At 28.7% G+C, this 13,945-nt stretch overlaps 1 protein-coding gene across 3 annotated transcripts in view; it reads right to left on the reverse strand.

Moving 5' to 3' along the window:
* Nucleotides 1-384: 384 nt before the first annotated feature.
* Nucleotides 385-13,945, reverse strand: part of LOC113548190 (gamma-aminobutyric acid receptor subunit rho-3-like) — a 15,876-nt gene continuing 2,315 nt past the window's right edge. Inside the window, exons 2-9 of one of the 3 annotated variants that reach the window (XM_026948933.1) lie at nucleotides 11,629-11,818; nucleotides 10,864-11,096; nucleotides 10,669-10,751; nucleotides 9,738-9,908; nucleotides 8,884-9,039; nucleotides 7,857-8,022; nucleotides 6,589-6,748; nucleotides 385-903 (exon numbers count right to left, since the gene is read on the reverse strand). In XM_026948933.1, coding sequence (XP_026804734.1) covers nucleotides 682-903; nucleotides 6,589-6,748; nucleotides 7,857-8,022; nucleotides 8,884-9,039; nucleotides 9,738-9,908; nucleotides 10,669-10,751; nucleotides 10,864-11,096; nucleotides 11,629-11,818 — 1,381 coding nt within the window. In that variant the 3' untranslated portion in view covers nucleotides 385-681. Of the gene's footprint in view, nucleotides 904-6,583; nucleotides 6,749-7,856; nucleotides 8,023-8,883; nucleotides 9,040-9,737; nucleotides 9,909-10,668; nucleotides 10,752-10,863; nucleotides 11,097-11,628; nucleotides 11,819-13,945 lie in introns of all 3 variants that reach the window. The other 2 variants (XM_026948934.1, XM_026948935.1) reach the window with 2 other exon arrangements.

Raw genomic sequence — 13,945 nt, forward strand, 5'->3', positions numbered from 1 at the left:
TTATTTTTGAATTGTGTGTTTTATGTATGTATGTATATTATTACTTTTTAATTAGGTACCTGCGATATTTTATAGACATAAAAAAGTCATTTAACTGATTTTAATAATCTTTTTTCTATCTATATTGACATTTCTGGTTCTTGAAAATCATAGAAATATAATATATAATACTTACTATTTACTATTATTTAGTAATAGTACCACCTAAGCCATTTACTTTCTTAAGAGGCCTATGACTAATAAGGATGTACCACAAAGAATAAAAGTTTTCATTATTAGGTACTTATTAATTGAGCATTAATAATATTTTATTATTTTATCAAAATAATATGTGAGCAGGTTTAACATCAATGATTTATGTTAACAGTTTAAAAAAGTAATAAATATATTCTTGACATTAAAAATCCACAAGCACAATAGGTATACACAATATTTTGTTTAGTTCATAGGCAAGGATTTAATTAGTATTTAGCTATATTTACATTTAAACAAAGGTAATAGTATTTTAAAATATATGCATACGGTACCTATACCAAATTTTACATTCGTCCTTCATAGAATATTGCGGATGGCAGGTTACCGGCATACCTATACAGTCCCATCGAATTTCCCTTCGAAATTCTCGTTTCACGTTATAAAGGTGTTTCCATACAACCATTTCCATAGGTCGTCAACATTTCGTTAAACCCACAGTAGGCTCCAATATACTGCGTTAAATAAAATGAACAACGCTGGGAACACGATTCTACTCTTCTCGTCAATCCAAATGGAAATCTGTTGGGCCGTAGTCGTTAAACCTCCGTGCAATTGACGTGCTGATTCTTCAGATACTTTGAATTTTACCTTGCCCATCGCTTTCATTTCCATCGTGTAGGGCAGTTCTGCATTCAATTCTGTTGTACCCTTAATATAATATAATATAATTTACTAACCATCATTTAAATATAATATGTATTAATTATTGTTTATTAAGTTTACTATCGTAATTTTTATATATAAATAGTAGGGAGGTTAAGTTATTACAAACGCTTCAAGACCACGGAATACAATTTAAATTAATTTATATTCACATTGATAGAAGTTTTATTTTGTGACAGTTATAGTACTACAGTACATCAGAGGAAGCTAGACATCAAAATAGTTAGGTAGATACTTACTCCGTATATTTTTATAATTTTTGTCTAAAATACCTAGGTACATAATTGAGGTCAATTCCCTATGTATGGTCGAACCATAAAATGTCTATGAATATAAAATTGTAATGTGCCAATAATTCAAATTATTTATTAGAGCATTTTTTGTTTATCAAAAAATGACAACGAATGACAAACGAAAAAACAAAAATAATAATTAAAAATAAACACGCGTCATTATAGACATTATGAAACTAAATAGCTAGATAATAGCTAGATTGATCAGTGACATAGTTTCCGCTAGCGCAACAAAGGCAGTTGCCTCGAAACGTAAACGTATTTTGGGTGCTCACAATAGGACTGTTTATGCGACAAATAGTTATAATTCTATTAATTTAGGGGTGACAAATTATTTTGCCTCGGGAGAGCTTTTGTATGTGTAGCAACGCAACTCAAAAAGGTACATAATAAATGTACCTAAGATACTATATAGTTGTAATCATAGCAGAACACCAGAGCCTCTAACAGTCTAAACTAGTATATTATTATAATTGTATAATATTATAGTCATTGAATAAATGTCATATAATATGTTAACATGTATATAGGTATATACTTTATAATCAAGTCTTAAACTCTCTCTCTATATATATGTACATTTAACGGGGAATCTTTAATCTTTATGGAAACTGAAATACTGTCATAGTCACACCCATCATCTTAGGTACTATAATAATAATATATACTTTGTATTGTAAATTGTTGGTACAAACTACAAATATACAATATTAATATACCTACAGGGTTGGGCTTGGCAAGTTATCAGCTAGGTACATGATGAGTGATGACGTATAACAGTTACGTAACCTAGTTACATTTGTAACTTGTAATCAGTTCGGTACGCAGTTTACAAGTTACATTATAATATAACTATTTATAATTTTAAATAAAATCCAAAGTTAAACATTTAAAAATATAATGATTTATTGAACGATACAAAAAATATATAATTTTTTTTAATTGAATATAAATTTTATTTATGTAGGTAATAACATTTATATTATGATAGTTAGTTTTTCAAAAAATACCGTCAATACCGATATCACTTTTATCTATTTAAAGTTTGATATTCATTCAAATCTAAATATAATATGTGTTAATGTGCTATTTCATACAATGACTAATACTATAAGTACTTGTATTGTGATGTATTTGAGTTAAAAGTATTCAAATACTTTTTTAAATACTTCCAGCATGAAGTATTTTTGATATTATCTTAACATTCTTAACTATTTATAATTTTTTTTTTCGAAAACTTTAGTTGAAAAAATATTATTGCTCACTCCAATAATTATAGTTTTATTAAGTGTGAATATTACTAACCTTAATTTATTAATAAACTAAAAGTATTTTAAATACTTGAAAAAAGTATTCATAACACTTATCTACAGACCTACAGTACCTATATCTACTTATATTTTGTATTTCTTTTTAGTTTTTACTTATTTTAGTAGTATATACTACAAGTTTACAAAAATAAGTATCTATCAGTTATTTTAAATGGTAAATGTATTTTTTACAATATAAATTTTAAAAGATTTTCTAATATTGGCGAATAAGTGTACTGTTGGTGAGTAAGTGTATTTCGTACTCGTCTATTCGAGTCAACATAATTTTATATTATAGTTTTTAATTTGATGTATGTTTATTTAATTTATATAATATCATGCTCAAATTATATACGTCCAAATAAATATTAGTTATTGCATTTTAACATTTTGTAATATTTTTTAATCAATGTTTTATTTATTTTATTTGACGTCATATGGCATTTGACAAATTGTACAATTTATAACATGTAGGTTGATAGTCATCCTTAGTGACACAGTCAGACTGTGTACGATGAAATATAGATAAAAATCACTAACACATGTAACGTAAAGTAATTAAAGTTAACAAAATAACTAAAATAATTTGTTAAACTTGTAGAGTATTCTGTCTTTATGTTAATGTGTAATGTGTGTAGAACAATATTGCTAGTTTGTTACCATTTGAAGTGGAATTTAATAGAACGTAGAAAAGACGATGGTTCCTTATTGTTAGATAGACTGGGAAGTTGGAACACGGAGTGAGGTTGATATGTAGATAGATTGAGAGCGTCAACTGTAGGTACCCACCTACCTATATGAAATATCAGTATCAGCAGGCAGTAGTACGGCTAAAAAAAAGACAAGGAAGGCTTTGGAAAGAGCGAATAGCAGTTTTAATACATTCCGATGTTAATAAACTTTTAAATAATTTTGGTTATTTCTTAATAACTTATAATTTACAAAAAATATTTTTTCATTATCCCTTCAAACCTACAAGTAAAATGTATGTAAAATATATTTAGCAATGACATTATTGACATTATTTATTTGAAGAACTGTAACTTATAACAAGTTAAAATTTTCCGAGTATCTCGTATCTTGTAACTGCAGGATTTACAATTTTAAAATGTACATAATTAGTATAGTAACTTGCAGTTGCAACAATAATCGAGTGTAAATATACGACTCAGTGGCGTAAACTAGGGGTCGCACGAGGTAGCACTTGCAACCCTGAAAATATCATAGGGTCGCAAGAGTATCATTTTGCGACTCCAAAAAATCACGATTTCAGTTTTCAAAAAATTGAAATATCAATATAATAATAAATTAACTAATTTATATTTTGAGAACCAATGTTTAACTTTGTTTTGAAGCACTGGCATTATTATTATATTATATCCTTTTCACATTTATTTATAGTTTTGTTATTAATTATTTTCTATTATTATACCAATATGTATATTTATTGTGATCGGCCGACTCGAGTCTAATATTATATTAAAACTACAATTTTGACGAATAAAACAGTTTATTTTTGATCTGTAATTTAACTTTTATATTAATTATTAAGGTAATATTATATTATTGAGCAAATTAAATTTATTTATGTAAATATTTTTTTATTATTTCGGTATTAATTGTTATACCTGATTATTAGAAAAATATTAATACAAATGTTGAGAAAAATGTTAGCCTTTTTGTAGAAAACCTCCATTCTACAAGAAAAAGATAAATATAGTTAATAATTAATTTCATATCATATCTTTAGTATTAATTTACAATTTATTGGAATTAAATTTATATTAATTTAATATCATTAAATACCTATTTCAGAGGATGTCAGCGCACCGTTTGTTTTCTCTCTCTAGCCCACGCGCAACATAGACAAAACGCATTTACGTAGTCTGAGTAGAACTCGCTCAATTTTGGTTTTTAGAGTAAATATACCTATTATAAAATTAAATTTTGACAATATTTCTGAGTACAAGACGATTAGTTTTTTTTAAAAAAATTAAAATTTTGAAAAGTTAAAGGTTATTTAAAAATGTTGTAATTTATAGCTATTTCTAAACTATGAAATTAACGTTGTATTGGGAACAATGGAAAAAACTCATCGTCTTGTACTCAGAAATATTATCAAAATTTAATTTTATAATAGGTATATTTACTCTAGAATCAAAATTAAGCGAGTTCTACTCAAACTGCGTAAATGCGTTTTATCTATGTTGCGCATGGACTAGAGAGAAAAAACAAACAGTGCGCTAACATCCTCTTAAGGATATTTTGTTAAATATTACCTTAACTTTAAATCAAAGTCTGTCCAACCTAGAAACTGATTGCAACTCTAACAATTTAGTCCAATTTACGCCATTGATATGACTATATGAGTATTTATGTGGGTTATAATATTATTATATTTTCATATATTTATATTTACCTAGGTACTAATTAATAAGTAATAACATCGATAATTAATGTTTTTAAATTATTGTATAATATTCTACACAATAAAAAATTCATCATTTCAACAGAACTTTTGTAAAATAGAAAATATGTTAGAAATGCCAAATAAATTTTCAATTTAAAGAGGATACTAATCAATATGGTAATTAAAATTAACATAAATACATTAAAGAGTTTTAAGTTATCTTATGAGTCATAAGATAACTTAAGCAGTTAGTCATAAGTTATGGCTTCTAGTCATTTTGTTTTATAAAATTAATAAATATTTTTATAGTACAATTATTCTTAATCTGATGTTTTAAAACTATCTTTGCACATTTTATAGTAACAACTACAAAGTATACTTTTATGACGTCGTATTGTATATAATATATACATTATACATACAGAATGATAACCCAAGACCCAAGTTTACTCAATCCCATTTTTCGTTTGAATTAAATGTCTAAAAATCAAAATTTAAATTTATTTAGATTCTGATATTTGGAATTTTTTAATACATTTAAAGATCAAATTCATGAGATTTTTTTCATACCTACTGCAGTTTACTACTTAAAAAATGTCATGTACTTCTATGGCAAACTTTTATTACAAACTTTTATTTTTTCAAATATAACCCCCTCCCTTCCTTTTATTGAAAATTATTATATGAATAATATTTTAGAACACAACTCAAAATCCATACAAATAGTTTCTTAATTATTTAAATATTAATTATAAAAATAAAAGTCCAAAAAAATGATTGTATAAAATTACAAAATGTATGTAATAATATTCGATTTATAATATTTATACAATTATACTTGTACCACTTTTATAAATTCTAAATATTGGTAGATTAATATGAATTAGGTACATACTAAAATGTTTAAGTCACCATAGCCCCTACATCTTCCAAATCCGTCATCGTGGACATATTCCTTTAAGTACACAAACTTAAAAACTACTCGATCAAATTTTGAAACATCGACATTTCAAAAAAATAATCCATTAGATAATTTTTAGTAGGCAAGAGCAGTTCTTATTTTAAAAATAAAAGTTCCTATTTCCTTACGACACTCCTAAGTCTTAAAAATTTTAAAATATGGACTAAATATATATTCAAAAATTTCAAAAATCATATTTTAAATAACTGCGTTATTAAAGAAAAAAATAGGGTGAACATTTCTAGTGAATCATTCTATATATACATATCAGTATATCATACAATCATACTTATTCAACTGTACGTATATCTCCGAGGTTCTACCCATTATACGTAGGTAATGTATTATATACGGTACAGCTGCAATCGTAAAGAATGGAACTCCATTCAGAGGCTCCACACACGCGTATTTATAAAAAAAACTTGTGTGTCACGAGTCACAAACTCACAACCCATCTGGAAATCTTTCCGACGTTGCACGATTGCATAATGTTATAACAATATTGTAGGTAGGTACACAAAAACAAGCCACGTGCCCATGTGGCAACGACAAAATTGACAACAATAAAGAACAACTCGCGCGACCTACCTACCTATTATACTGGATATATACAATATACATATACGATACACCTATAGGATTTATTATTTTACACGGGAGAAAATATATATATACTTTGATAGGTTTATACTTTACATTGCCTTGCGACCTTCTTCCGTCGTGAAATAAACCGCCAGCTGCGATGGTTTGTTGCGCTTGGTCGTTATTGACTATCCCCTTGGACATTTTGCTCGCTTTGATCGATGACTTAAACATTTGTTTGTTGGATTTGCTTTTCAACTTGACGGGGTGACACCTAAAAGAATAACGATACCAAATTTCCATGTCTTCTTGTCCGTATAGTTAATAATAATATTTTATATGTTTATTTTTATTAATGGGTACTTACAATAATCTACCAAGCTATAATATCTAGTGTAGCGTACCATATCTGCAATGTATTGCGTGTATATATCCTACATCGACACAACAGCTAACCCGCCTAAAGATTAGATACACGTACGTATTACAACATTACAGATGTGCGCACAGCACTTCATTCATTAAAAGAAAAAATGCAATCATGATTTTACTCTTTTATGTGTAACAGTGAAAGTATGTTAATATTTATATGTATATGATGCATATTACCTAACTTGTACCTACCGACTACACCGCGGTACACGTGTAAAAATATAGAATACTATATGGAAATTGATTTTTGCAATATAGAATGCAGTTTTTGTATTTCGAAGATGTGGACTACACACAGATTGTTCGTAGAACTATGGCTCGACGGCTTACAAAATTATATGCTTTAACCCCTAATTATAAGCTTAGATATTTTTCAATTTTATCATTTTTAACTATAGGTACCATGCAGCACGGGTTTTCACAGCAAATTTACAAACATTTGTTACTGAAGATTGACGTGGAAGTGAACAATTGAAAGTGATCGTAGAGATCGCATATTTGCATCCGCCTTCGAAGAAATGATAACATAGGTACCTACCTGATGGTTGGTATCTATATACCTATACAATGTTTTTCATATTTTGTATTATGAAAACACAATTTCTCAATAAATTATTTTGCTTGTAATCGAAATAACTTACACTATGTCATTATGCACAACAATTCAAAGGATACAACACCAAACACATGTAAATTTAAAAAATAATAATAAAAATAGAGCTCGGTAAAATGCAGAGTAAAATAGTTTTGTTCCTTAAAATGTTCTCTAGATCGGAGCGCCCTCTTCGATAATCATTAGGTACTTTGCCAAAATTACTCGTCACTCTCCATACTGATTTTCTCTAATCAACATCTGAACCTTGAATTTTCTTAAAAACATTCGCTTCTCCTCTAAAAAAGTCTATGTTCGGTAGCAGCAGTTCACACACAGATGTACATCATACACTCACCCGTATCGCCATATTGTGTTGACAAATGCAAATTCGGCCAACGAGAGAAATATGAACGCGGTGCACACGATAAACCACAAGTCGTTGGATCGAATATAAGACACATTGGGTAGCTTGGAGCCCGTGTCAATACCCAGCTGAAAGTATGTGAGCATTGTGCTTGTACCTGCAATATTATATAACTGTTATGGTGTCGTAGTTACGTAATTATCATTAGTGCATATACATATTAAACACCAGATTAAAACACGCAGTGGTTACAGTGGCGTACGTGGTCATTTTCTGATGAGAGTAGGGAAGAGGGCTAAGCTGTTATAAGAAAAATATTTTCCACTGTTCTATAAGTGTGCTTTTTTTACTCTTATAGCCTATAGGTACATAAAAAAAATATTCGTTAATAAATCCTGCAATAACTTGCGATAATTGTATACCTAATTTATAGGTCTTTACAATACATACACCATTGACCAACTAGTTCGCGGTCAGTATTAAAATACAGTACTAACAATCTATAGACTTATAATATAATATATAACTATTTTTTTTTTCGTAAACATAAATCAGAATACAATTTCAGGCATGATAAATTTATAAGCCCAGCGTATAACACGCATGACACGTAACTGCCACAGTGATGGTAGTTTACAATGTATTGTTTGCTGGCACTGACAGTTGTAACGCAGCACTGCAGCAGTGTATCCGGTATGCCTATAGGTGTACGTGAATACGTAAAGTTTGTTTTTTGTCTTTAATTCTTGCATTTTAACACAAATACTATCGCTTTACCTTGATTAAAATGATTAACCCTTCCAAACATTAATCACTGTTATTTATGTGATATGATGAAAAAAAAATCAATGGTGGGCGGTGGTGCCATAAAATAATTCACTTGGAGCGAATACCCCTCCTCCCCCCTGTGTACGCTTCTGAAAACGGATCCTTCAGCTTTGTGCGTTTGTCCGTTGCCGCGATCACCGCGCGTTCAAATTAAATCTGTGGGATTTTTTATTCTTTTATTAAAACGTACCGATTGCCACACGCGCAGGCGTCGCGTCGGGTGCCATCCAAAACGACACCCACGAAATCGTCACCAACAATATGCCCGGCATATAGTAATCCATGATGTAGAACCCGTACTCCCTGGCCAGTAGGAACGTTAACGTCAACGACGTGTAACGGTAAGCTGTAACGAGACAAGTGTACTTGGTTAATAGTGGTTAACTATTAACTTATACAATACATTTATATTTTATAAGAGTATAGGTACTACATAGACATAAATACATTAGGTACACGTAAAGGAATTAAGGTTTTATAATATAATATGATGGATCATATATTCATAATGTATTGTGCAATGTAGTGGGTACATTGTCTACATTATGCAGCTAAATGAAAACGCAATTGTAATGTAGTATAGTTTTGGCTTTCGACATAATACACTTGATCAGTTTTATGACTGAAGGAATGTCGAAGTGAAAATGATTTTTTTAAATGCTAGATTTATATATTTTTACGGGGTATTGTCTCATTTGTCTCAAATCAAACATTTATGATATGCACATTATGTGCAACAAAATATTAGGTACGATTAGAAAATGGTGAATCGTATTTATATTTGTTGGTTAGATTTGCCAATATATTTTTACAACTATCAAGTTGATTTTACAACGGTTAATTTTTTCTAGAAATTGAAAGGTAGATAGTTACGAATTTCGACTGGAGTTAGTACTTGACAGCATCGTTCACAAATCCCATATTATAATAGTATAAACTATGAACTATAAATAATTCATGTATGTATAACACAGATGTACTTACACGTATGACGTATCTATATAGGTATAACTAAAATAACTAAATGCCTAAATAGGTACTTACTAGAAGTTGGATCCAGAGCAATTGGTTCGATATAATGTTCGGAACTGTGTGGTATTATTTTCAGCAATTTGTATTCTGTCAAATAAGGAACCCACGAGTTATCATTGAGGGCTGCGGTGACTGGCGATTCGACTTCCCATTTAAGCACCAATTGTGTGGTGTCGTACCTCCCTGCAAAAAAGTTTGTCACAACTGGTTCATACTTGATACTATACAATAAGTACATTTTAATATGCACGATACGCTCATGCGTCATATAAAACATAAGAAAACTATAGGCAATGCTAAGGCAATAAATTATATCTAGTTTTTAAATATAAAAAGGTTAAAATTAAATTTGTTAAATTAATAATAGGTACATAATTTGAGTTTTATTGACAAGACGTGTTAACATTTATGCAACGCAATATTATTTTAATATGTATTACATTTATATCACATTGTAGAATAGGAAAGGACACAGTAAATAATATTATAGAGAGGATGGAACTATGGAAAGAACGTCCAGGAAACTGATACAAGAATCAAAATTGGAAAAAATGAAAACTGCGGTCAGCATTCTAGGATAATTCTAGAATTTTTCAATTTGTACAGACGTAAAAAAAATTAAACAACTTTAGCATACCACTAAATTTTTTTAAAGAAATTCCAATTACGCTCGTGAATACTGATATTTCAGAAGGTAAGTTAAGTCCTATAGGCTATGGGACCCGAAGCAGTGAACGATATCGCTAATAAAATCCTAACCATTAAATCGTCTGTGGAATGTAACACAATAATATCATATGATTACCCCGTCCCATTTGCGTTTTAAACATGCTTATAAACATAATAGATAATATAATGTGTTATGTACAAGGTGTCGAGGTACGACATACGCATGTCATAACATAACAGTAAACAGGTTACACGTGATTGTATATGCTCTTACAGGTTTCCATGATCAAGTGACACTGTTGGCGGTCGAATGGAAATCTGCCTAGCTTCACCCAACAGAATACCGATGTCTTCAACCTATAACACGGTAAACCACAAATACCGAATGCAAGTGTTTAACAATAAACGTAATAATATATAATACTAAATCAAAAATTAATTGTCAATAACACAGCTATAGCTGTCGCACCTGATCGATAACATTACAGTTCCGTCCGGTAACACGGTGACCATCAGGTCTTCGGTCATGTCGGCCACCGTCAACGAATGTTTCTCGTTGGTAATATACACGTTCGGTATCCATATCCGCTCCAATACTCCTTTTTGGCACACCACTTCAGGAGAGTCTATCGGCACTAAATTTGTAAATGCTAATCGGACATCTCTCCACCGGAATTGTAACAATATTCTCACTTTGAAGTCCTATTAATTAACACAGTTTGAAGCATGAATATATTTATTATTATTATTATTATTATTATTGTATACTATAGGTGTTAAATATTATTAAGTATATAGTATAACCATTTTTTTGACAATAATTACAAAACCTGTAGAATAAAACTAGTAGTTTTTAATGAAATTATTAAGAACGTATATACTATATATTTATACACAAATACATAATACCATACATAAATCACTATCATAAAATAAAATATTAGAAGAGTCAAGAGAGAACTTAAGTTTATTTATTTAGCATAATATATTATTATACTAATATAATATATCCGTAGGTAATGCGTTGCAGGTTTTTTACTCAAAATATATAGTAATATACTTATTATACACCAACTATACGTTCAGTATACGCTACCTATATTATAGATTATGGTTTAATTTGGACTTACTAACCTAATGCGGGAAATGTCAAATGTGTCATCGATTATTTTATGTATCAAAATCAATTCTATATAATATTATCCGAAGTTCTAAATGTCAAAATATAACGTACCAGGTTTCGCGGGTACACAGAAGTTAAATGATACACATGAATCCTAGTGGACACAACGATTGGATTGTTCGCAACGAGTTTTCCTGGGGCTACTGTTTTGTCGTACCGACACGGATCTGTCAACCATCGAAGTATTTTTTCCGACGACGATACTTCATCATTGTACTCCACTTCGCAATTTTTGTTTATCCTAAACAATAAATATAAACGATAAACATATTTTGTACAAAATACATTCGGTTGGAACGACCATATAGGTAATTATATATCATGCGCAATGATGAAAACGGTGATATTGAATTGAGTCCCATTTATTATTTTAATATCATGTCATAACTATCTAGTACCTACACAGTAAAATTCACTTAAAATTAAATGCTTTTTTTCTTTCGGAACATCCAAATGTTTTTATTTTTGTGGGCACTTTTCTGGGTATACAGTCTGATACATATATAAAATTAAAAAGCAAAGTAAAAATACCATGTAAAGAAACATTAGAAAAGGATAAATTTTTACGGGAGCAGACAAACAAATACATAAATAAGCAAATTTGAAGTTTTGACTTTTTAAAATCTGTATCATTTAAATTTTTACCAGCCACTATTTAATTATTAACATTATTATATTACACATAATTAATATTATATTTTTTAAAACATTATTATTATTATTAAAAACAATGTAAGCAATCAATATATATCAATAATAGGCTCGAACAACCTAACAATATTGATCGGACTCAACTCCGATAACCCAAAAGTGTTTGCGAGACTCAATTCAATGTCAGCCGATGAGAAATGTCACCCTCTTAAGCCTTCCTGAATCCTGCAAGATATCCATTGAAAAAAATCATGAAACATATATTCTATATCCATATAATCGTAATAATACGATTTTCACTCAATAAGTATGTACAGGATAGGTCATCATTTTTGTCACCTTTTTTAGAATAAACATTTATTTTTAAACAATAAGGTGAACTTTTCATAAAAAAAATTTTAAAATGTTATAAAATAATGAATTTTCAATATAGAAATCCATATTGTGTAAAATACCTATGAGTCTATTACCTACAAGAATTATTCATATTAATACAGCTAATTATTGATACATCATTTTTATATTATTTATAAAATTTAACTATTATTTTGAAAAGTTTTTGCGAATGTACCTCATTTATAATCTAACTAAAATATTTGTTGTCAGCTGTACTACAACAGCTGCCGAGACACAATTATATGAATTTATGCAAGTAGACACCTATATTTTGAAAAAAATTAAAAATAGAAAAAGGTCATTTTAACAAAAAACCTTAGTGAATTTATGACTAATAATCGCATTTGTCAAGCCAATAAATCGCTATATATATTACTAATTAGATGATGGAAATGATTAAATAAAAATTGTATAAGTATTTATTATAATATAAGTAGACAGGTACCTACGTATAGATGTATAGTTATAAAAATATAATTAGTTGTTAATTAGGTATAAGTTTATATGTTTCTATGTCATTTGGACATAAAATATTAGTAATATTATAGATATTTATAGCAATATCAAAACCAACAAAGGATAGTTCATATTTATATTTGATTCTTCGTTTAAATATATAATTTCGTACAAATTTGAACTTAAAATGTCTATAATAGAAAACCAAAATTAAAACAAATATATTAATATTATAGTAAACTACGTTTGGAAAATCTTGTAATTAATTTTCAAGACTTTCCTAGCTAAAAATACATTTTAGAAACACATTCAAAATAATTGACAAATTTTCACGATTTTAACGAACTAGTCCTAATTTGGAAATCAAATACTTATAAAAAAAATCGTACCAATATATCTTTAATACTTTAATATAATAGGTATGATAACATATTATGAGAAACCTTGTATTATATTTTCAAACTTTTAGACTGAATGAACATTTTTTTTATCAATATTTATAGCAAAAAACAAAACATTTCAATGCCCATAAAAGATTCAATAATACATTTAAACCGAGTTTAGAAAACACCTATATAAACATTTGACAAAGCTTTCAAGTATCTATTATGATTAGTAAAATATTAAATAAGAAAATCAATTTTGTCAAAAGTTTTGCGTATTAATATTTCCCTAATTGTTTTTCGTTTTTCTCAATATCTTAAAAAGTATAGGTACTGCGAATTTTTAATTTCGATCTCTCAAAAGTACCAAATAAATTCATTTTCCTACCAGAAAAGATATTGGAAGTTGAAAATCAAAGCATAGTTTCTACTCGTACTATAAATCGTGTACGTAGAATTTGTGTACACACAACACGAAAACA

The sequence above is a fragment of the Rhopalosiphum maidis genome, chromosome 1, assembly GCF_003676215.2.
Source record: "Rhopalosiphum maidis isolate BTI-1 chromosome 1, ASM367621v3, whole genome shotgun sequence".
Taxonomy (NCBI): domain Eukaryota; kingdom Metazoa; phylum Arthropoda; class Insecta; order Hemiptera; family Aphididae; genus Rhopalosiphum; species Rhopalosiphum maidis.